The following is a 26404-nucleotide window of genomic DNA, read 5'->3' as shown; positions in this document are numbered from 1 at the left end:
TTCCTCATCTGTAAAATAAGATTATTAACAGTGCCTACTCAGGGCTACTGAGAAATCATTTGAGTTATATGCAAAGCGCTTAGAACAGTGCCTGGCACATTATAAGTGCTAAACAAGGCTTATCTCTAATTAATACATCACTGAAAAATAGATTCAGTAAATTCTCCTTTGGGTAATTAAGCAAAGCTCATTTCTCTCTCAAGGTATTTCTCTCTTTCCAGACAACTCTTCCCTTTCTGCAGGTTTATTTAAATTAATCACAGTTGTTCTAATAAAGTGTCTTGAAATACATAAATGAATTTTGGTTAGAAAAACAAGTAGGAGACCTAGTGATCACATCTTATTATGCCTTACTTTGATTTCAGAAAATACTCTACTCAAAATATCTGCGTTTAGCTTCCTTTTTACTTCTGTATCTCTCTCAATTTAGAATGAAGTCAACTGATGGTTATCTTTCTATTCTGGTGAATATTAATAATGAATGAATATGTCCAATGTATCCCCCAAAGTGGGGATGGGTCCATTCCAAACTTGGCAGTTGAAATAGCTGTATATTAATTATTGGTAAATATCTGTTGACTTCACTATGCTATTTCTGAAACAATAATTGGCAACCACAGCACCTATAATGATGTTTTAATATTTTAAACTTCATCTTAAGCTTTTCACAGGAGTGACAAGTACAATCTCAGATGAAAAATTTGGTATGAATGAATATGAATTAGTGGAGAACCTTATTTTAACCATCGGTAATAGCAGTACTGTAACAAGTTAACTTTCCAATGTTTATCTTTAATAGCATTGCATATTTTCAGATTTCAAGTAGCCACATTTACTTGGGCTGAAAAAAAAAGGTTTTTAAAAATTGAATGGTTTTTCTCATGCATTTTCCTACTCATTTACCTACTTTCATGTGAGTATAACTTAATTTGTTTGTGTTAGAAAAAATGACAACCTCTTTCAAAATAAGTAGAGAATCATTCCTGGCTGTCAGAATGTCTCACAATTCCATGAAAAATTGATTAACTCTCCATATGATAATTCAAGGGAGAAGTGTCACTGTATAGCTAATCATGTGCCATTTACTAATAGATCTAAACTCATGGGTAGCTTTAGCATTTGTGATTGAAAATTTTGTTTACAAACAGAGAAAGAACAAATTAACATTTTCTAGGATATAAAAATGCCACATCTGTAATAACAAGAATATAAGCTGGAAGACATCTCAGCCCTAGTTCCTTGTTTGTTTTTCATTTCACATGTTTTATATTTCGAAAAAACAATAATCCAAGAAGGCTGGATGTGTTAGGCCATTCTTATGTTGCCATAAAAAGATAACTGAGGCTGGGTTATTTATTTATTTATTTATTTATTTATTTATTTATTTATTTATTTACGTTTTTTTGAGACGGAATCTCGCTCTGTCACCCAGGCTGGAGTGCAGTGGCCAGATCTCAGCTCACTGCAAGCTCCGCCTCCCGGGTTTACGCCATTCTCCTACCTCAGCCTCCCGAGTAGCTGGGACTACAGGCGACCGCCACCTCGCCTGGCTAGTTTTTTGTATTTTTTAGTAGAGACGGGGTTTCACCGTGTTAGCCAGGATGGTCTCGATCTCTTGACCTCGTGATCCGCCTGTCTCGGCCTCCCAAAGTGCTGGGATTACAGGCTTGAGCTACAGCGCCCGGCCGAGGCTGGGTAATTTAAAAATAAAAGGGATTTAATTGGTTCATGGTTCTGCAGGCTGTATAAGAATCACAGCACCAGCATCTGCTTGGCTTCTGGGGAGGCATCAGCAAGCTTACAATCATGACAAAAGGCAAAGTGGGGCAGGCTCTCACATGGCGAGAGCAGGAGCAAGAGAAAAGAGCTGGGAGATGGTACACGCTTTTAAACAATCATATCTTGTGAGAACCCACTCACCATCGCGCGGACAGCACCAAGCCATAAAAGATCCACCCACACGATCCAATCACTGCTCACAAGGCCCCACATCCAATATTGAGGATGACATCTCAACATGATATTTCCCAGGGACATAGATCCAAATTGTATCACTGAATCAATTTGATCAGTAGTGACAACTTAAGGGAAAAAATAATAAGCAATATTAAAGCTTTAGAAACTCAAAACTGTCAACATAAAATAAATACCATAATAATACGTTTCAGCAATTATATTTTAATGTCCCCATTCAATACCAAATTATAGGCATTATCATAGCTGAAAACATTTCTTTTTAATGTGAGTTAAATAGTTATGAGATCACTGTATTTAATATTTAAAGTTTTACTAAATGCTAATTTCTAATTTCTAAGCATTCTGCTCTCTATACCCTACAACTCCTTTTGTCACTAAAGCGTTCTATGTTTTATTATTCTTTTATTCTTCTACCTAATTCTATTTAAAACGGACCTCAGTAGTACATATCCATATCTATTATATGTGTGTATATATAAGTGCATCTATTTTTAGATGGAATTTTATAGAAATAATGTCTTTTGATTATTATATTAGCACTCATTTGATTAAGATGATAACCCAATCTCTTCAATATCCTTTAATTCTTTCATTTACTTATTCAACAAATATTTATTGAACATATTCTAAGTGCCAGGCATTTTGCCATATCTGGGGTGCACATTTGGATTAAATAGATACAGTTATTACCTCACTTGGATAATTAAATCATTACTAGGAAATTATAGTACAGTGTGATAAGTGCAAGATGAGTGAGGAGTGGATGCTCTTGGAGAATCCCTTCTAGCAAAACTGAGTTAGGGGACTGATTAAAAGAAAAAGACCTGCTGATGAAATTGATACTCTAGCTAATGCCAAAAATAGGGAAATATGTTTCAGGCAGAGAAAATTACATGTGCTTGTTGTGTAATATTAGTTAACACCCATGTAACACTGTGTGCCAATCATTATTACAAGTGATTTTCACACTATGTAAACAGCCCTTTTAACATAGGTTTGTTATTACTCCTATTTTCCCCTTAAGAAAACTGAGGAATAAATTAGTTAAGTAACTTGCCCAAGTTAACATAACCAGTAAAATTCAAGGCTGGGATCCAAGTAGCTTGGTTCCATCATCTGTACGTTTCCTGCTTCCTCTCAATTCCATACTGCCTTGTACAATAAAAATGCACAAAAAAATTTGATTTATTATGCTAGGTATTCATTTTACAGCCGAATCAATTGCATAAAATAATTTTAGAGACCAACTTACAATCGTTGAAATAATACATAAACCCTGTGTGTCATCAATCATGAATTTGAACTCAGCAAGAAGGTTAGGAATTTACTTCACTTTAACGAAGATTTATTGTCTTCCTGTACATGCAAGACTCTGTGCTAGTTACCAGGCATGTAAAGATCAGTTAGTTTAATCTCTGCCCTCAAAGAGTTCACAATGTTTCCTGCAAAATAACATGTTAACCAATAAGAATGTATAAAACTTATGCCAAATGCAACCTACATGTGATATGAAGGTACGGAGTTTGCCTGATTCACCTTTGAATTTATAACACAATATCTATTACCTGACTAAAGACAGAATGAATGAATGAATGAACACAACAACATGCTGTAAAGGGAAGAATTACTTTTCTCGGGGTCAATCATGAGATACTTCATTAAAAGGAGGCATTTAGGGCCTGTAAGAGTGGATTGGATTTTCTCAATGGAAGGTGGTAGAGTAGTAAGGTAGATGAAACTTGACACATAGAGGGGAAGAGGAGCAAAAGCAATAGAATAGACAAGTTAGAGCCGAGTAAGAACAATGAGAGAATGTCCTGAAGAGTTGGGTTGGTGTAAGTTTCTAGATGGTCTCGAATGATGTAACAGGAGCCTATAAGAACATTTTAGAGGTTAATTTGTTACACTTTGTGCAAACTAATGATGATCTAAGGCAGACTAATGAAAACAAGAAGATAAAGAAAGAGATATATGTGGAAGTTAGCTAGGGTTGTATTAAGATTATGTTTTTAGAATGCTGCAATACATTTTAGTGCAGTAACCTACATTAACTGAAAAAGGGAGAGTCATACTTTGAAAATAAGAACAATCTCCTTCATTTCATTTATGGGCATAGCAAATTTCTCTTCTTATCATTGCAGTTTCTGTGGTCCAAAGCATGTTTGAAAATGAAACATCTGTGATACTGAAATATCTTCAATAAAAAAACATCTGTGATACAAAAATATCTTCAATTTTTTTTTTAGAAATTGAGAAGGCTTCCCTCAGGCATATGTCCCAGATATACAGTATCACATCTTAGTTATAATTGCAAGCACTGTGGTGCCCCAATAGAACCTCCAAAAGAAAAACTAACCCATATGAATTTAACTAAAATAAATATAAATAATTAAATAAAATCTAAAGCGTGAACTGATTTGTATCAAAGCTCCTGCTTTAAGTGTCAATGAGCGGAGCACACTTAATCCATCCAAATACGAACTTTTTGTTACTGATATTTAGTATCTATGTAGAGAAAGATTAAAAATAGCATTTAAACTAAACTAGATTCTCTTTAGAATTCATAGGTAAGTTCCTTCCTTCTAAATATTTCCTAGAACCAATATTTTAAATAAAGTTATAGTTCTAGATTCTGGGAGTATACTCAAGTATTTTTGACTTGCATACAATATGTAGATTCCCATCATTTCTCAATTCCTGTGTCACCTTTCCAGCCCCTCTCCCCATAACCCAAACCAACTGTGGAAAAGTTAGTTCAAGAGTTAGATAAGGAAAATTTAAAAAATAAATATTTTTGTTTTGAGCCCCCTGACCCTCAGAAATAATCAGACCAACTCATATAGGGGCATTTTAGCTCTATGCATTGCACCTGATGGACAATATTTCAGTGGAGCAGAGACAGTGGAGAATGAAAGAAAAATTAATATCATGAAACAGGATGGAGATGAGAAAGTACTCTGAAGAAGAGTTGTGTCTCTGCATGAAAGAAAAACAGTGGTCATCATAATAATTCCATTTATTGAACATTTATTTTATCATTGAATCATCAGAAGTAGGTTTTATAAGTCTTTTTTTAAGATGAAAAGAACTGTGCCTCCAAAAGAATTTTAAAAGATCTTGTTAAGAATCCAGACGGGAAGTTTTAGAATTGATAAATGTTTTATGTCTCAAGGTATAATTTTAGAATTTTTTATAGTTACATTTTGGAGATTGTCTTGCTGTGGCACCTGCAAGGCATTTTATACAGTCCTTTTGTGGTCCGGTAAACGAGACCCTGGGCCTTAGTTATGGGATAAAGACTGTCAGTCATCCCAGGGTAAGGACTATATTTTTTCTTGTCTGGGCTTGTTCACGAGTCAAGTACCTGGAGAACAGTAGTTCCTCAAAATTAAGTGGTCAATGGAGAACAGAACCAATAATGAAAAAAGAAATAATTCCAAAAGTTAATTTAGGTAGATAAATATAATTATATAATGTAACTAATTACCTCTTGCAAACCAGTTATTTCAATTTCAGTTAATACTTTTGAAGAGAGTTGTCACTGGACATTTATTATAAGTCCTATACGTAGGTGTAATAGGATTTATTTTGAGAAGCTATAGGTCTAATTTTAAGAATGCATTGGTTATACTGTGCTTTACCAATTCTAAGTAAACATAATAAAACATAATATTTATATCTGAAGTCATATGCAAGTATAGTTACATAAATAGATATGATTACTGAATCTCCTATAGAAATTATTTGCTTGTATCCTTTAAAAATTAAGTTGAGTTGTACTTGCACACGTTTCTTGTGTATCTGTACATTTATGCATACACATACATGCACACACATAGACAAATATAATGCAACCATTCGAAAGAATATCTTTAAGTTATGCAATAATCAGTTGCCATATCATTCTTGATGATGTGTCCTTGACTGCTTGCCTGAACTCATAAAGTTATTACAATATATTACCACCCAGAAATATTATAAGACATAAAATAAGTCTGTCAAGGGTTTATAGAGGTATTTTGAATTCAGAAGAATAAAATATTTGATGTATACGGATATTTGTTGCATATGGCAGTTTCTAACTTAGACATGGATTGGGCTTTAAAAATTTGAAATCCAAATAGGAAACTATTGACTGTTTTATTCAACAATAAATACTACAGTACTAATTATGTGCTAGGCATTACTTAAAGCACTTTACAAATTTTACTTTATTTGGTCTCCATAACAGCTCTATAAGGTAAATATTATTCCCATTTTATTGACTATGAAATAAAGCACAATGAAGTCAAATAACTTATACAAGCTCACATAGTAAGTGGTAGCACTGGGCTTTGAAACTCATCAGTCTGGTTCCAGAGTCTGCACCTATAATTATTGCACAGAATGTCTTGTAAGTATTCCCTTTCACTTACTTGTCCCTTGTAACAGGTCTTCAACAGTTTTATAAGCGATTCCTAAAGTCTTAGAGTGAGCCACATAAGTATTTTATCTTCAGTGTGGCACATTTGTGACCAAAGATTGCAAAAATAACATGACCATACTCTTAAAAATGAGACATAAATAATAAATAAAGACTTCTTATCTCTTTATGTTGTTTAATTGTGCTTTGGAAAGATCGTTTTTCCTTACAGAAGAATATGTTGCTGGGTAGAAATGTTGTAATAATTCTAAAGGATCTGAACATGTTCGAGGATTTCAGAGATTATACACAACAAGCAATTTATTATGTCTACTTTCTCTTTAACTTATGGCTTTCCTTTCCCCATTATAGATATATCACTGTCAATATCCTATTTTTTCAACCTTTACTTTATTACTCTAAAACAGAATTCAGACAAAGGAAAAAAGTTCAAGTAAATGAAAAGATTTATCAAAGCATTTAGGTAATAGTTGGGAGGAGTGAAGGGAAAAAACAGATCAAAGAATATATAGGTGCTTGTATTTGAAAAAGGGTTGAGTTTAAATTTCTAACCCATGAGAGACCAAAAGACAAAGAATCTTAATGATCAAACCAATAGATAATTATTTTGAAGGGAGAGAGTGTGCTGGGGAAGACTTCATGGCTCACACAGTTCTGTAGGGGCTCACGGGGTACTGTTCACTGGGATTCTCTTGGCAATTAACCCAAGAGAGCAGAGCATGCCAGTGAGGTGAGAGCAAGCGTGAATACACACGGATGCTCCTATGTGCAGAATATTCATAGTTTATAGGTAATTGCCTGCGTCAGAATTCATAGTTATTTCATAGTGAGTCATTTGACAAGGTTTTGTTCTTTTCCTGGCTGTAATAATTAAGCTAATGAAAATTCTTCTCAGTCTCAGACCTGCTAAGAAAATTTCCCAGGAATGTGGGCCATTGAAGAAAACGGAACTCTTCCCTTGCTTAATTAAGGAATAGTAGTTTACCTCTTTTGACTTGAACCAATGCTTGTTCAAGACTAACGATCTTCCACATCCCACACAATCCTCTGATCCTCTTCTGGAATTCTAAGACCTTTCTACCTAAATTTTCTAGAGGTAAAGTGCAGGTTTAGGCAAGGGAAGTAGCCCTAGAGATGTCTATGGGGTCCCACGAGTGAGGAATCTAGGGCAAAATCAACTTTTGGCCTGAGAGGAGACTTTTAGCAAAGACGTGATTAGAAATCTCAAGTCCAACCTATGTTTCCATCTAACGGAAAAGCTTTTGATCCATAATGAGCCACTTTCAGGGATTTTCAAAGAGGTATTGCTTTTTGAGGTCTCAGAGAAGGAAAAGCGGAGCTTGGAGCCTGCAAAAAGCACACTGACCCTAAGGAATACCGGAAAGTTGCTTTCTCAGGCTGCTGTGAGTGAACGTTTTGGAAAAGCTCTTGACTGGCACAAAAGAGGAACTCTGAAAGGCTGACAGAAATGTTCCTCATTTCAGCCCGTATCAATTTATTGCTCATCAGCTCATTAGGGTTTTACACGGTGGTTGGTTTATGTGAGCCCCAGTGTGTAATGAACCCAAGAAGTGAAAACTCCCCCAGAACCCCAGGCTCTCCCAGGACAGGTAATTTACTTTTCCAGTGAATGGTAGTGGACTCATGTTTTGTAGTTGCAATCACAGGTTTGCTCTGATTAGTGAGATGTCCCAGAACTGTAAATTAGAGTGTTTTATTTTTGCTTCACTACATACATTCTGTATATGCATAGATAAATGGATACAGAGATAGATTTCAGTTTGAAATTTGAATTACTTAACCAGTGTTTTATCAACAGTGTACAGTACTGATGTTGCATATGGCACCAGGGCAAAGTCCTACAAGAAAACATAGGAAATCTGTGATCTTAAAATGCACTTTGCCCTCTTCTTGTAGAGCTGCAGATTGTTGCTGTGAATGTCAATGCTCTTTAGGGAGGAACTAGAGTGACAAAGGTAAATCCTGGATTTCTTTGAGTTGCCTGTGGCCACACGTGCTGCTTGTCTCTGAAGTCAGGGAGGGCCTGATTAAATACAGGGCCCACCCACTGTGAGAAAACACTCTGCCATCCCAGCTGCCATTCAGAATGTGAAATCCAGGATATGACCTGTCAAGATGAGCCACTTCAGCATATTGTGGCAATGCAGCTGTCACTGAGATACATAAGTCTCCAGAGAAAAGCATTCAAACTGTTTCCATGGTGGAATGAATACAAATGCACAGCAGCTCTAGTCATATTTGAATGTGAGTTTTATCAGCAGGATGGTCCATAGTAAATATGCAGATTTTTGCAAGTGACCCCAGTACCTCTTCTCATCTCTGATTGCCGAGCCTTTTCTGAAGCCATAATTCTCTTAGTTTACATCTGAGAGGGGCAGGGAACATTTGTAAGCCATACAGAGTTAAGATATCCAGTTGTTGTTCTTTTTCCTCAATGAAGACAAAATTGTTATAGATTATCCAAGCTACTTCAATGACTCATCTGAAAAAGAGATGTTTTTACAACGTAGATTTAAGTTATTTTATATTTATTTATTGATATTGAACTTATTCTCTTCAACATTCTGTCAAATGTATAGTGCTAGCAACACATTTATAATATTACTTCAAAATTTCTAACTTGTACCATTAGTGTTAGGAGAAGCCCAGTAAATATAATTTGTTACTTTGTAAGTATTTTTCTAATAAGGAACTAACGTATATCACCCCACAGGTGTGCCCAAATAGGTGGTAATAAAAACTTGGAGAGGAAATTTTCTTCCTATGGGATGTGTGTGTGTGTGTGTGTGTACATATATATATGTATCTGAATAGCAGACTGAATATATATTTACATATTTATTATATATGTTTACAGATATGATTTGATGTATTAATGTATTATATATAATTGTTTGTATAAATATAATATACAACATCTAACTATACATGTTATATAACTATTCTGAATAGGACACTCATATGGATATTTACTTTATTTATTATAATTAAATGATATATTACCTAATGATACCCTGTAACAATTTGTTTCACTTGTTTTTTTCAGAAACTCTTGATTTTAATAATTCATTAATTTAACAAGTATATTCAAACTTGTTATGTGAAAATGTTAAGTATATAAGAGTTTCTAGTTTGTTTACATATAAATTTAGAACTTGCATATCCCAAAATACCCGAAAGCCATAACTGGACTGCAGGATAAACTTCAGACCTTCACTCTTGTCACTTCTTCACTGCACTGTGATTTTTTTTTATTTTTTTGGCCCCAAGTACCTATCATATTCCCCAGATGGCTTAGCCATCATCACTGGCAGATTATGAATAATGTTTTACATCGAACAGATGTAAGCAATTTGTAATTTTTCCCCTTTCTGAACCAGCTTTGTTTTGATGAATCAAGTGGAAATTGAAACTTAAGTAGAACTTCTGTTTGAAAAGGAGCAATGTTTTCCCACATTGGCATATGTAGTCAGCTCTTAAATATAGACAAGAAACAGCGAATAGGGGAACTGGCCAGGGTGTGTGGCAAGAAAAACTGGAAGATCATTACTTAGCATTACTACATAGTTACAATTTCTTTATTCTATAGAACCACATCATAAAAAAAAAAAAAAATTAAGTTGTTCCAAACCAACCAAAAGTTCATCAGGTTGCCTGTGTTTCTATCCAGTAAGAATATTCTTCAAAAGAACTGGAATTCTGGAAATACAGTAAGTGCTGGTGAAATGTTAAAAGAGAAAGAAATGAGCTATGCCCTTGACAAGGATGTGTTTGCTCTGCTGAATTTTATTTTATGTAATTATATAAATTATAATTATATTTTTTGACCCTAATATAAGCAAGTCAAATAAAGCATTACTGGCAATTCAGTGTTAGGTTAAGCTCTCTACAGGCTACAAATTAGGTGAATAATCTCTCTACAAGCTACAGGTTAGGTAAATAATGACAAAAATATCTACCTAAGACAGACCTTAATTATATGGCTAGAAAAGGTACTTTTATTTGTGCATTGATATCCTATTCATAAATAATATATATTTTCCTTACATTAGCCAGTGGCGAGACCTAAAATGCCACTTAATGTCCAGAGTTCAGTCATGGTCCTGCGCTTTCAGAGCCTGTTTCTGACCTGATAATTCTTGCAGTAGAAAGAGCAACCATACTGAGTATCCTTCGCTTTCTTTAAAGTCTGTGAGAACAATCTGATTGGCAGTTTGTCTGGAATAAATCTGAATTATTGAATATTTGCAAATTTGAAAACTTCATATGTTACAGACAGAATTTGATGACAAAAATGTGAACTATCCAAGACAGACACTAATTCACTTCTTATTTCTGTGCTCATTACTTAATTTCAACATCACTGATCTAGAAAGCTTAATGTTAATATATAAAATATAATTCAGTAGAATCATAGACCATCCTCAAAGTTTCTTTAACCCTTGCCTCCAAAATAAATAAATAAATAAATAAACATGAAATCTCATGTCTGTCTTTAGTAATATTTGGAATTGCAAAATAAATTAAATAATATGATTTGAACCCAATCAAAACAACTGTATTTATTATACTTCTACTTATATCCCACTCTAGGAATCTATATGTTTCTCTGACAGTGAATAATCACTGGTTCTAATAATCTGATAAAATCTCTTATTTTTATTACTTAGAGACAGAGTCTCACACTGTCACCCAGGCTGGAGTGCAGTGGCCTGATAATAACTCACTGTAACCTCAATTTCCTGGGCCCAAGTTATCCTCCTACCTCTGCCTCTCTAATAACTAAGACTTCAGGTGTATGCCACTACTGCTGGCTATGTTTTTTTTTTTGTAAAGAGAGGGTCTTTCTATGTTGCCCAGGCTGGTCTCACACCTTTGGCCTCCAGGACCCTCCCACTTCAACCTTCCAAAGTGATGTGATTGCAGGCATGAGCCACTGCGCCTGGCCTAAAGATCTTATTTACTAAGTCTTTTGTGTAGGCAGCCGTTGGAGGAACTCATTAGGTGTATTTTCTTATTTGGTTAAGGAACTGAATGGGATGACTTACCTTACCCCCTGCTCTTTTTTTTTTTCCTTTTTAGATGCTGTTATTTAAAATTTCTTAGATATATAACAGAGTTCCTTAGTTCCTGAGTTTGCTTTGATACACAATTGTTAGACCAAAAATAAAAAGACTTTTTTTTTTTTTTTTTTTCATGTCTGTTCAAAAGGTAGGATCCTCTGGATATCCTTTAAAGAGTTCCCATAAATTTTATGGATTTGTAGCCTTCTTCCAAAGAATGAATTAAGATAGCAACTGAGATATCTCAGTTTTCTTTTAGTTAAGTAACCCCACTAGAGATTCAATGTGAGGTTTTGTAATATTTTAAACTTAATCTTTCCCCAATATTTTAATGCAGTTTATACTCTAGTACTCTATACATTCTTTATGAACCTGTATATACCCTAGATTCTTCTCTTGCCTTCTGCACTCTATATGTATTACATGCATTCTAGCAGTTTATACATGAAATTTGAGTCATCATACAAAACAATATTATGTGAATGTACTAAAAGAGAAACAGACGGTCAAGGACACTGTACACTTCTTCACAAACCAACTCCCACAGATTGCCTTTCTTCAGATTTTTTGCCCAAGTAGAACCAATCATCAATCAAACAAGTGATTTGAGAGGCTTTATTATGGAAATATTCCTCTTGAACAATAACAACAACAAAAAGCCATTTCAATCACATTTTCATTGTAAAGAAAGTTATATTTAACTCTCTTTAAGTTTATTGTTATAAAGTCTCAGTTAATTATCTCTATCAACTTATATTCTTATTCAAAGTGTCGGTAAAAAAACTTTGTGACTCTCATTCTTGAATTTCTATTATACCAGTGTAACAGAAAGAAAACAAATTGTATGGAATAAATGTTTGTCTTAGGCAGTGCCTCTAAATTTAAATGAATTTCATGATTGCTATATTGAGTTGAATTGCATAGTCCACATTCTAGATAGATACCACATGATCATTTTTCACTGCTTTCTAAAATTTATCAAGTCCAAAAAAAGTAACTATTGGAGTTTTTTGTTTCTTCATTTGTTTTGCTTTGTTTTACCGGATAATTTTCAAGTCCTGGTTGTATAATTCAGGCACCAATTCGTTAAATTATTTAAACAAAAATAAGAGTTAAATGAAACTGAACTTACATTTGTTAGTTGAGTGTTATATAAGCATGTATTACTGGAAAGGGGATCCCATCTAGACCCCAAGAGAGGATTCTTGGCTCTCACATAAGAAAGAATCCATGGCAAATCAGTAAAGTGAAAGCAAGTTTATTAAGAAAGTAAAGCAATATAAGAATGGCTACTTCATAGACAGAGCTGGTTGCCCTTTTTTATTTTTATTTCTTGATTATATGCTAAATAAGGGGTGGATTATTCATATCTTCCCTTTTTAGACCATATAGGGTAACTTCCTGACATTGTCATGGCTTTTGTAAACTGCCATGGCCCTTGTGGGAGTGTAGCAGTGAGTATGACCAGAGGTCACTTTCATCACCATCCCGGTTTTGGTGTCTTTTTTTTTTTTTTTTTTTTTTTTTTTTTTTGAGACGGAGTCTCGCTCTGTCGCCCCAGGCTGGAGTGCAGTGGCGCCATCTCGGCTCATTACAAGCTCCTCCTCCCGGGTTCACGCCATTCTCCCGCCTCAGCCTCCCCAGTAGCTGTGACTACAGGCACCCGCCGCCACGCCCAGCTAATGTTTTGTATTTTTAATAGAGACGGGGTTTCACGTGTTAGCCAGGATGATCTCGATCTCCTGACCTCGTGATACGCCCGCCTCGGCCTCCCAAAGTGCTGGGATTACAGGTTTTGGTGGGTTTTACCTGGTTTCTTTACTGCAAACTGTTTCATCAGCAAGGTTTTTATGATCTGTGTCTTGTGTTGATTTTCTGTCTCATCCTGTGACTTAGAATGCCTAATTGTCTAGGAATGTAGCCCAGTAGGTCTCAGTCTTATTTCACCGAGCTCCTATTCAAGATGGAGTTGCTCTGGTTCTAACACTTGTACATAGGTAATGTGACCTGACTTTGTTAATGTGATTGCTTCGACATAATATATTACATTTCATTTACATATTGATACGTAATTTACAGTGAACTATTATTTGTATGGTATCATTCAATTCTTTCAGCATTCCTAAAGGGAAGAGGTTCTTGCCCAAATTTAGAGATCAGGAATCTGAAACACAGACGTGACAAGGACTAGCCAAGGCTTAGAGCTTACACTGTGAGGGCTGACTGCAATCTAAGTCCTAAGATTTTTCACTGTACCGAAGTTGTTCAATAGGAACATTAACATTATGTTAGAAACTTTCTCTATATTAACATTCTTGATTTCGGCAATCATTTTATAAATGCAGTTTTTAAACTAAGTGATTCTGCCTAAAATGTGTTGAAGGTATCACCATTGACTTTATTTTAACATAAAGGGAGGAAAATTAACAATGGTTTGAATAGATTGACATTTCACCAAATAGGGATTAACATGTGGAGGGGAAAAACAATCCAGGTATTTATTGATATTTGACTAATGAAACATATTTCATAGCATCTTATAGCCCTTTAAAGTTTCAGGGCTAAAAGTTGAAAGTTTTTCTTTAATTTTGTGGAGCAGAATTAAAACAGTGGCTTTGTAATAGAATTCAAAACCCAAAGCCTGCCACCTTGACATTGTCTTAGCATTATTCCTTCATGGAGGTTTTCCTCAGCTGGGAAGTTCCCTTTCTTATATGCTCATGGAAAGTCCTTATTTGAATGTTCAGTTCATGCCAGGGACAAGGCAATTGTCTAAATGGGCAGTTCCTACAGTATCTGCCCTTTATGGCAGGAATAAAAATAGAGAATAAAGATTTATATTTGACTAACCTTCCCAAATGCTATTAGTTTGATGCTTGCTGAGAATGTTTTTAGGAACCACTTTGAATTTGCTTATGGCTATCTTAATTCTATTCATTTGCTGGGATTTGAGAACTCTGATCTTTGACTGATGTTTAGTTAGTGTACATTGATAGCAAGAATGTTACATTATTCAATGGAATATAGATCACATTTGTTGGTCCTTACTTTTCTTGAAATTGATTTTAGCACAACTGAGAGGTTAATGTAACCTGACTTATTGATGTAAACTGAGCATATCCATTTGTAAACAGTCCAAATCAAGCTAAAATAAGATCATCAGATCATTAGAAGAGTTGTTTATATTTTGTTGTCATAGTAAAATTAACTTTTATTGGGAAATTAACCTCATATAAGCTGGGGAATATGGAAGTATATTCTCTAAGTACCTCCTTGGACTCCATGTCAATGTAAAGAAAAAATGTGCATGGATAAACACCTAGATCATTATCGTCTTCCCTATCTAACCCGTTTTTACTGAGCTTTAGGATTACCTACACAACTACCACTCCTTGTATTTTAATGCTATTTTTTTTCTTGTAGGATTCTATGCCCTGTGATTAATTATTGCACTGTTTCCTTTCAGTCTTAGTAAGAAAAATGTACAGTTTCCATGGTTTTTGATTTTCAAACAGTAACCTGATCTCATAAGAGCACTTAAATGTTAACCTAATTTAACTCCTTCATCATGCTTCAGAAGACCATCCCTTTTCTATTTTTCTAGTATTTCACTTTTTGTACGTCACCACTTCTTCATTCTGGAAGTTTAGGTTATGAGTTTCAGTTTTTTCTCAGAAGGATTAAAAGTGAAGGTCATTGAAATAGTAATGGATTTTAAAAAAGGCCATTAACATCTGTGGTTTGACATCTGTTTCGTATTTTACTCTACCTCCAATTTGCCAGCTCAAGATTTTAAGCATTATCTTTGACAGCTCCCCAAATATATTTTACTAATGCAGTTATAATCCATCTATTATATGATGTTTATTTTTAAAATTCTTCTTCACCAAAATCTAGCCCACATATGATTAGTTGAATCATATATGTAGTTTGGGAGACATATATTTTAATTCCATTCAATAATCTGACATGGTAAATAAAGTCTAGAGTATTCTCTATGGTTATTTTTGTTTAATTTTTCTCAATTTTCAGCAAGATTCCATTTTCCTGTGACTTAATTCTCTTACATTAGCTTTAGCTTTTAAATTGTAATGGGTCATTTTATAACTTTCACATAATCAAACATTATCAAAACATCATGTTTTATAAAATGAATACAATTTTATATGTTAATTAAAATGAATAAATAAATTTGAAATAAACATTAATTATGAATTTGTTAGGAGAAAAGATTATATGACCCTTAATTACGAGTATTACAGGCAAGTGGAAATTATATTGTAAGTTTTTCAGTAGGGATGATCTAATCAAAGAGCTCCATGATGCGGTTGAAGAGAAATGCTGCATGTTATGTCAGATAAAGTAGGGGTAGTTAGTATCTGCCAGCAAGATGTAAAGGATAGACTACTGCTATAGTTGAATGAGCTCTCTTGTTCCTTATTGTGAATTTCATACTGCTTTTGATCATATAGAAGTGAAAGTTTTAGATACAGTGAAACCATATTAAGATCCTCATTTTGTTGGTGAGTAAACTGAGTCCGAATATGTTTAAATGGTTTGCTCAAGATCACATCATTAATAAAGGTACATCAAAGCCGGGCTTCAGTTTTTCCAATACTTTCAAACTATTGCATATTGTAACTCAGGGATTAGCAAGTCATGAGAATGCTGTTTTATTAACACTACAATTCTCTAAAATGCCAGCAAGAATAAATTAAATAAGCATGCATTAAGTACCAACTGTGTTTCCAGTATTGTGTTGAATATGAGTTTAAAATAAAAACATCATTTATCTCTTCTGTTTCTATTTTTATTAGATAATGGTAAACATTTATATTAATAGGTAATGATGCTATCTTTACAAAGATAGCTTCCTTACTCCACTTTCTCTCTTAATAAATGGTTTACTCTATTTTCTCTCTTCACAAATGGAATAAACAACTAATACCTGGAAATGTTTCTAAGTAATTTTTTAAATTGAATTTTGTTGGTTAAAACTCATGAAGCTGCAGGTCAGAAGGAATATTTTCTCTCTCTTCTGCAGTCTGCAGCATGCTGGAGCTTGCTTGTACTGGCTTGTAAGATCTCATTGCGCCATCTCTTCCCAATTTAGTGTTCACTGATGTCAGGTTGGTAGCTTGAAATCAGCCATGATGGTAATATTTACACCACAGAAACTGACAAATGCTATATATATCATTGAACTGTCTCCCGACACCCAATGTCTGCTTTAAACATTCACCAACATACCAATGTACAGCTTGTTGGCTGAACAAAACTGGATAAGCTATTTTACTTATTGAGCCACAACTGCATCCTCTATGAAGTAGGGATGATAATATATTCTATTGCGTATATTGTAATATTTTATGAGGATCATGTGAAAGTGGTTTGAAACTATATGGAGTAAAATTACTAATATCACAATAATGGGAGTTGTGTATTCACTAAATATGAGACAGTTGACTGAACTAACATAATATAGGTAGATCTAGAATTTCTTAACATTGTATCCATACTTGATGTGACAATGTGCATAGACAGATAAAAAGAAGAGGGGTGAAATTCAGAGCTAAGGGCAAAGCCTTGTTTCTCTGATAGATGTCAGATAACATACATTGGTACTGAATAGAATTTAGTGATCATTGAGCATAAAGTAGTATCCCCATTCCTTTCCTCATGCCATGAGTCGTTTATGCCTCTGATGAATTAAGCTTATAAAGTGTGATAAAGTATTCTCTGTATGTATACTATGAAGAGCTTCTGTAGAAAATATTTTCTACTTTCTCTTTCTCAGCTATTTGACGCAGAGCTCTGAATACAAAGGGCACGTAGAAAAAAAATTAGCAATTGACCTCTTAAAGCTACAGACTTCTGCTTTCATTTTAATGAGACTTCAAAATACCTTCAGAAGCATCATAAAACTCTGCAAGGAAATTCTTACCATTTGGTACAATGTCATTGCCTTTGTCATTTGCAATGTGGTTAAGTAAAATATATCGTGAAAGTACAAAATTGTCTTCTGACTTCAAGCACTTTTGAGAGTGTACATGGGAAAAGTGGGTCCTTTATACTAGTCCTCTTTTATTTACCTTTGAAAAAAAAATTTCCAAAAAGCTTCATACATAGAAAAAAATCACTATTGATACTGGCCTGTTAATCACCATAACACCATACAGATCATTGTTTACTTTTTCCACCAATTAACTCCCTGTTGGTAATGATCCTAAGAACTTGCTATTCCAAGCTGAATGCTCTTAAGTAGCTAAAGAAAACAATTTTTAAAAGTTAAAATTAAAATAGTTATAGCCAGGTATATGTGAGCTTAAATCTTGGTCCTGTCACCTACAATTTCTGTGACTTTTAACTGATTATTTAGCCTTTCTTTCCCATCACCACCAAACCTCAGTGTCCTCATATATGACATAACATCTACTCATAGGTTTTTGGCGAGGATTAAATGAAAAAGGACCATATATAGAGCTCTTTACACTGTTTCTGGCCCATTATATACTCTCAATAAATTATTCTTATTGCTACCTCTTAATAATTGCTTATCTTTTTACCCCTAGGTTTACACTTAGCTTGCCAAATCATGTTAAATATGTCTGTCTGTCCCTTTATTTACACACATTAGAACAAGATCTAAGATCTATCACTTATTGTCTGTCTGGCAAACTATAAGGATTACTTCATGGCAGAGTGAATTATTTTCAGCAAGTTCAGTGCTGGAAGTTCTACTTTTATTTAAAGAATTTACTACCAACCCTGCTTTATCTGACAGCACAAGCCATTTCATAATCTTAAAAGGTATCATGAACTGTGCCAAAATAATTTCAAAACAAAATTAACTTGCTTGTGCTTTATATAATATACTGCAGATTAGAATACAATGAAAGGACTATTTTAACAGTAGGGAAGAAAACAGCAGATATTCCATTTCAATATGTCCAGGGATGACTGCTTTAAGTTCCATGTTATATGGTTGACACACATATACTCCTCATAAGAATGAATGGAAATATTGACAAATGTAAATGATGGAATCTCAAAAAAACATACATTTATTTATTGTTCCATACATGATTTTTGATGGGAAAAATAATATCATCATAAATGGTCTCTGTTAGCTTTCTGGCGTGACTCTAGAGTTCAGAATGTGCAGATATGTTCTGCAAAGATTACTAATAGAAAGCCAATTATTTGGCGGGGCACGGTGGCTCATGCCTGTAATCCCAGCACTTTGGGATGCTGAGGCAGGCGGATCATGAGATCAGGAATTTGAGACCAGCCTGGCCAACATGATGAAACCCAGTCTCTACTAAAAATACAAAAAAAAAAAAAAAAAAAAAATTAGTTGGGTGTGGTAGTGGGTGTCTGATATCCCAGCTACTTGGGATACTAAGGCAGGAGAATCATTTGAACCCAGGAGGCGGAGATTGCAGTGAGCCAAGATCGCGCCATTGCACTGCAGCCTGGGTGACAGAGCGAGACTCTGTCTCAAAAAAAAAATCAAAAAAAAAGCCAATTATTTTATAATATTTCAAGTTACCGCAGACTAGAAGAACCAAAAACCATTTTTTTAACCCGTGACATAGTCTTCCAGTGGAATCAAGCACAAATCTCAGTTATTGGAAGATAAATATGAGAGGAGAAATAGAGGAGCTCCTGAATTAAGAATATAAAGGTATATTTTGTTATACACTTCATCTCACATTCCAGATAGAAGAATTTCTGGGCTCATTAATGGAAACTTTGTTTATAATATAACATTAAATTACAACTGTTGGCACAGTGAAATTCCATCCTTGATATTCAAATTCTTCTAGAAATTATCACATTTGATTTTTTGAAGAAGACTAATATTTTAAGAGGAAAAAAACTATCATTATTAGGTTGGTATAAAATTAATTGCAGTTTTTGCCATTACTTTCAATAGCAAAAACCACAATTACTTTTGCACCAATGTTATACTTCTAAAAATTTAGACTTCTTTATTTAAATATAAACACAAACTAATTTTCCTTGTTTGTCAATATATTGAATGTGAGCTCTCCTTAGTATCAATGTTGTTAATTATAACATTGTTGTTCTAGAACTGTGGTTGCTTGAAATAATCAGGTATTTTGACTCATCAGGTGATTATTATCTGCTATTATTATGAGATACAATCTAAAATATTACTGGATTTAAAATCAGTAAGCATTTATTAGGTACCTTCTTTTCTCTGCAATGTACTACAACCTGAAGGAAGGAGAGGGAACAAAATTGTGAGGAGAAAGGAGACAAGGAATAAGAGTGTTTCACACAATTTCATGGAGAGAGAAGATTTGAAACTACAATCGAATTTTATAGAGGAAACCCCAAAGCCATAAATTAAATGTTTGTTTCACAATTAAGGAAATATGTCCATTGAGGTTAAACAACGTGACCACAATTGTCCAGCCAATAAGTAGTCACGGAAGTTTCCAAGAGAGAAGTGGGATTTGTGAGTGGGACTGAAGAATGATTGTTTTGGGATATGCTGAGAGCCAAGTAGTATTACTTATTATATGTCAAGCTTTATATTCTTTTACTTTTACTTCCTCTTTTACAGCATCACAACCTTTTATGTTAAATATTGTTAACTGGGCTCCAAGGAAGGGAAACAGCTTTCTCAAGTACTTATAAACATATCACAGATTCAAAGCTGCAGCTACTGACTATAAATATAGCCTTCTATAGCACACTGATTTGGTCGGTAGAGACATTACAAATTTTGAGTTTCTTTGATGTAAGAAATGGAACAACCATGTTGGAGCAAGAGTATATAAGACACCTCACTTAGCCAAAACAGAGCTTTCATGCTCTGTTTTGTATGTGAGAGAGTAGTGAGATCTATAGAGGCTACCAAATTTATTAAAAAGTAATAAATGTTCTATTTACACATAAAGTCCAGAGTGAATGTTTCATACAACAGAAGAAAGTATAATCATAAAACAAAAGGGAAGGAAAGAAAGAAGAAAGGAGGGAAGGAAGGAAAGAAGGAAGAAAGGAAGAATGAAAGGAAATTAATAATATTAAAAATAAAACAAAGCCTCTCTGATGAAAACTAACTTGTATATGTCTATGTATGAATGTAACATATATTAAGATCCAAATCAACCAGAGAAGCAAAAGAATGTCACATATTATAGCAGTAATTATCTTTATGTGTATGGATTATAGGTAATATTTTTCTTACTCAGATTTTTTTTTCTTCAAATTTTCTACAAGGAGTTTACATTGATTTGGTAACACACAAAAAAATCAATTTACATAGAAAGAAATACATGTATGCAAACTAAATTATTGGTTGAATTTAAAATTTTGCTAAATTTTAAACTATAACATGTATATTTAGGATAAAAATTAGAACATGCTATACTGAAACAGTGTGACTATTCCATTATTTTATAATGCATTATTTTCAATTTATTGTTTTTCCTAATGAGGATGAAACACAAGTTAATATTCTATCTCTTTTGATAGACTCCATAAGAATTTGCAGTTTTCAAATATCAAATTGTATATAGGTGTATACATTCAGGTATGGATTTCAAAAATGTAGTCTGGGCTCTAGCTTTTAATGCTGATAATTATTATCTAACCAAATATGCTAACAGAATTTAAAAGAATATCTATTTTTGTTCTTTTCACATGTGGAATTTGTTACTGGTTTAATACTGAATTACTATAATTTAGATTGGCCTATATAATTTCAAACAACATTAGGTTGATAATAAACACAAAATATAGTCTTATTGACTGTTTGATCAGTTCTGTGTTTTTAAATTTTTAGAAAGTTATTACTTATTGCCTGACTTAAGGTATTTTTCAACTTATCTGTTACATATTGATGTCATTTATTAAGGTGTATTTTCCTGTGACACTTTTTAGAAATCAATAGGATAAGTGGCATTTATTTTATGTTGTTTCTTCAAAAATGTCCTGAAATATTGATGGCATATTTTTCTTTGAAATTATTCAAAGTGTTGCAAATGAAATATCGCAAAGTTTATTTTTCTGTTAGCTGAATTAAAGCTAAATTAATTCAGTATTTTAACTGCATAGATTAATTTATCTAGAACAAGACCACAGAAAGGTTTTAAAGCCACTCTACCCATTACTTTCAAATAAGATGCTTCGCAATCCCAGTTTCATTTTCAAGACACTTCAGTGATATTCTATTTGTGGTATCTCATAAGATGCGCTGAATCGAAAAAGGTTGAGTGATTGCTCATCTCTGACACCATTTTAAAGAAAATAATTTTGCCTTCAGCATTTCTAACATTGTAGTTACTTATTTGTATTGCATGTAGAAATTGCTTTGGTATTTGTCAATGAGCAACCATAGTTACATGAACCTTGAGGAAATCTCTCCAGAATTAGGAAATGGAAAGCATTCATTGGTAGTAAGAAGTTTGGAGTTTCATACAAGTAATATAGCAGCATTTTTCTCACTTTAGAAATAATTCGGCCGGGCGCGGTGGCTCAAGCCTGTAATCCCAGCACTTTGGGAGGCCGAGACGGGCGGATCACGAGGTCAGGAGATCGAGACCATGCTGGTTAACACGGTGAAACCCCGTCTCTACTAAAAAATACAAAAAATTAGCCAGGTGAGGTGGCGGGCGCCTGTAGTCCCAGCTACTCGGGAGGCTGAGGCAGGAGAATGGCGTGAACCCGGGAGGCGGAGCTTGCAGTGAGCTGAGATCCGGCCACTGCACTCCAGCCTGGGTGACAGCGCAAGACTCCGTCTCAAAAAAAAAAAAAAAAAGAAATAATTCACCATGAACCTCATACTGTCAAATTATTCCTAATCATTGACTTTGCCTAATGGTAATACTCTTTTCTTTTTGACTGAATGTGAATTTGCTTGGCTTACTTTAAAAATTTATAAATAGATAGATTTTTTTTAACTAACAAACTGCATCACCTAACCTCTGTAACCATACACGTTCACAATGCTTTCACATAAGATCACATTCGCAATACTTTCCTATAATCATTATTTCATGTTAAAAAACACTTGTTTTCTCAGAGCCCAGTGAGCTTCAGGCCATATCATAGTTTCTTCAAAGTCTTCAAAGAAGTTTGACTATGCTCCTTGCATAGAATCACGCTCTATGGTTTCTTCATTATGTTAATAGTGTATAAGTTATGGTTTTGCTCATTAAGTTACTCTGAGTTATGAGAAAATTCCTAGATGTTCTTCTCTGAAAATTTCTTATAAAATCTTCTTTACTGATTACAGACGTTCTCAAAACAATTGTGATAATAAATGGTTCATAACACATTTCATACAGCGCAAAATATTTGGCCCACGGCCTTCAGTAAATGAGAAAAATAGAATATGTGTAAGGCCATTCCTGATGCAGAGAAGCGAGAAAATGAAAGACAAAATATAGAATTATTATGGTGAGGTATATTTTCCCTGTTTTGGATGTTTCCAGTGAGGTTTGAAAGTATAAATTTATTTAAGGAAATGAAGTAACATCTCACTTTAAGATTTTTTCATACTCAGTAATCTAGATATATTTTATCTCCCCTGGAAAGCTTTATAAAAGTTTTAGAGAAAAAGAAAATAATATGTGAAATCTAAAGCAAGTTTATTAAATACAGCAACAAATGGGATCTAACATATTTCCCTTACATATGGATGGCAGAGTACATATCTCTCCAAATAGAAGACAATAGCAAAAACAAAATAATTTTTAAACTTATTAAGTTTTTGTGTTTATAATTGGACAACTTTGAAAGTAAGAGAAAAATCCACACTCAGCTGTTTTCAAAAAACATCATTGCCCTTAAGGAAATGAATATGCCAAGAAATATTGGAAATCTCCTTTCTTCCAGAGATGTGAGTTTGTGTGCTTTTCACATGAATGTTTGACAGCAATTATGGATTTAAACATTTTGAAGTGCTTTATTGCCTGTAAAGTACTTATCAGCATTGAAATATATTTTATCTATTTAACAAAATGTTGAATTGTGTATGTGGAAAACTATCAATTATTCTACAACTTTTTTATTTATGAGTGGAACTAAGGCTTCTAATTTGCTTTAGTACCTTGTGACTTGGAAAATTAGAGCTGAATAAATCAGTTGATATAACATAGATAAAGCATTTATTTCTTTGGAATTTTAATTGCAATATCATACATTTTGAAAATCTATAGGCATAGTTTCAAACTATTTTTTTCTAGGAAGATTATTTAATCTTTACCCAGTTACCATGACTTCTGCAGTCATATTTAGTCCCTTTTGAGAAGATTTTACTCTGCATATTATATAAATGTTTGCTATTGATTCATTTCAAAGGTGAGGTTCTAGAGTAATATTCACCTACATTCCAGGTCCCCTGCGTATTTATATGACCTCAAGAATGAGAAAGAGAATAAACATTAAAGAAAAAATAAAATAAAAGCATCAAATTTTCTAAATGCTTAGAAATATTTCTTCAGTAATTCTTTAAAATATTATTCATAAAGATACTTTTTAAGTTTTCTGCATTGTATGCTTGCTATAGGATATGCTCTGTTTCTCTAAATTCTTCTCTTCTTGATTTTGTTTTTTGTTTTTCCAGTTACTGGCTGACTAACAAAGTTCCTATCAAAAGACCCAGCACAGGTCTCCTCATGTATACACTTGCCACAAGATTCTGTGATGAAATTCACCTGTATGGATTCTGGCCATTCCCTAAGGATTTAAATGGAAAAGCGGTCAAATATCATTATTATGATGACTTAAAATATAGGTACTTTTCCAATGCAAGCCCTCACAGAATGCCATTGGAATTCAAAACATTAAATGTGCTACATAATAGAGGAGCTCTAAAACTGACAACAGGAAAGTGTGTAAAGCAATAAAGCACATTTTGAAACAAACAATATGCACTTCTTTTCTGAAGATGCTTCCGGAGATTTGAAAATAGGATCCAAAACACGGCTGGGTTTCAGCATCCACCAATTAACTGAAAGGTGAATAAAGGACGTTCATGAGAAATCGACTACCAGCTGACGAAATACCTGCAAAGTGCTCTAAAAATTAAATATTTTGACTTCAAGGGTCCTAGTAAGTGCCACTTCCACTAAGAATACAGTTTGAATGTATAATCAGTAGTGTTTACAAGATCCAACAGTGCACTCATCATTAGTTAACAAAGCAAATATGTTTATCACTGTCAGGCTGCCCACAGCAACGCCAAGCACATCAGAAGAGGAACCCCAGGAACTTAACTCTGACCTTGGGAAATTAAACCATCCTTGTCAGCAGAAACCAAGATGGAAGCAGTTTGAGCAATGAAATCCATAAGATTAAACAACTCAAGTAAATGCCTTCAGTCAGGACTCTGAGTCTGATCATGAATTTTATGTTTTAATTTATGTTTTTGTTTGTCTTCTGGGATCTCTTTTGTTTTGGGTATTAGGGTGCTTAGAAATCCTTTCTGAGATACATATGAATGAGGAAAGAAACTTTAATTATTTTTAAAGTTCTTATACTTTTTAAAAGCTATCACACAAAGATTTTATTTTATTTTATTTTATTTTTTTTGAGATGGAGTCTCCCTCTGTCGCCCAGACTGGAGTGCAGTGGTGTGATCTCAGCTCACTGCAAGCTCCCCCTCCCAAGTTCATGCCTTTCTCCGGCCTCGGCCTCCTGAGTAGCTGGGACTACAGGCGCCTGCCACCACGCCCGGCTAATTTTTTGTATTTTTAGTAGAGATGGGGTTTCACTATGTTAGCCAGGATTGTCTCTAGATCGCCTGACCTCATCATCTGCCCACCTCGGCTTTCCAAAGTGCTGGGATTACAGGCGTGAGCCACTGCACCTGGCCGACTTTCTAAAAAGTTTTATTTTGCACAACTCTAAACCTGCATATTATTTTCCAGTGGTGTAGAAGGTACCAGCTAAAGTGAACCACTATGTAATATTAGGCCATTCTAAAGGAAAGATGTTCCATGTCATCAGAGATGGTAAAATAGGCAGAATTTTAAAAAAATGAAAAAAAGAAAAAAAGATCTTTGGTACCAAAGATTAAGCTTGCGTTTCTACACAGCAAACCATTTTTCTTTCATGAAAATAATATATTATTAACATGAATATATTATTTTGCTATTAATGTGAAAGTTGTCTCTAAATATTTTTAAATTTCCAAACTCATGCTTTATTTTCATTTGAAATGTTTTTCACACCTTTTGCATTACATAATAATTTTGTGGAAGCATTTTGCCCTTTAGAATAAATATTAGATTGATATAGCTGAAATGTGACGTCCAGTTCTTTGATATTCCCCTTGTTATTCAAATAGAAATATGGAAATGCTTCATATATTACTGTTAAATTTCTTAGTGCAGAAATAACATTATTAATAGAGTATTGTTTTCAAAACAGAGATGATTAATTTCAAGAGGTTTAACAATGAAATTGTGTCAATATTTTGCATTTAAAATGAATTTAATTGACCAATATTTTCTGTAGTTAAATTTAGTCACAATATCACATGTGTTCTTCAAGAGACACATGAAATTATTAATAAAGTAATTTAAAAATTTTTAATGTATGACAGAATTGACCGGTAGGCCAGTTTTCTGGTAACATACGATAGTGGAGTGTTTCTTTAGAAAGCAGAAGCACTGCATTCTCACTTCTACTTTGATTTCTTATTTCTTGGGGAGGCAATTTGAGGAAAGAAGAAATGTACGGGGAATATATATGTTTTGTTTCTTAGGGAAAACAATCTGAGAAATGAATAAAAAGCATGAAGTGTGTGTGTGTGTGTGTTACCGTGGAAAAGGATATTCACAGTAGTACAGTTCTCAATATTTTTAATGAGATGCCATCTTTTAAAAATATAGTAAAACCTTGGGATATAGAATGTTACATCTTTTGAGAATGTATG

At 33.9% G+C, this 26404-nt stretch overlaps 1 protein-coding gene across 1 annotated transcript in view; it reads left to right on the top strand.

The window, feature by feature from the left end:
* The window catches only part of ST8SIA4 (ST8 alpha-N-acetyl-neuraminide alpha-2,8-sialyltransferase 4), a 97668-nt gene extending 72652 nt beyond the window's left edge, over positions 1-25016 (top strand). The window contains 1 exon segment of the mRNA NM_001266232.1: positions 24089-25016. Within this exon segment, the coding sequence (NP_001253161.1) occupies positions 24089-24371 (283 nt within the window). The 3' untranslated portion in view covers positions 24372-25016.
* The last annotated feature ends 1388 nt before the right edge of the window (positions 25017-26404 follow it).

The sequence above is a fragment of the Macaca mulatta genome, chromosome 6, assembly GCF_049350105.2.
Source record: "Macaca mulatta isolate MMU2019108-1 chromosome 6, T2T-MMU8v2.0, whole genome shotgun sequence".
NCBI classification, from domain to species: Eukaryota; Metazoa; Chordata; class Mammalia; order Primates; family Cercopithecidae; genus Macaca; species Macaca mulatta.
Note: the sequence above shows the minus strand (reverse complement) of the source record. Positions and strands in the feature narration are given on the sequence as shown.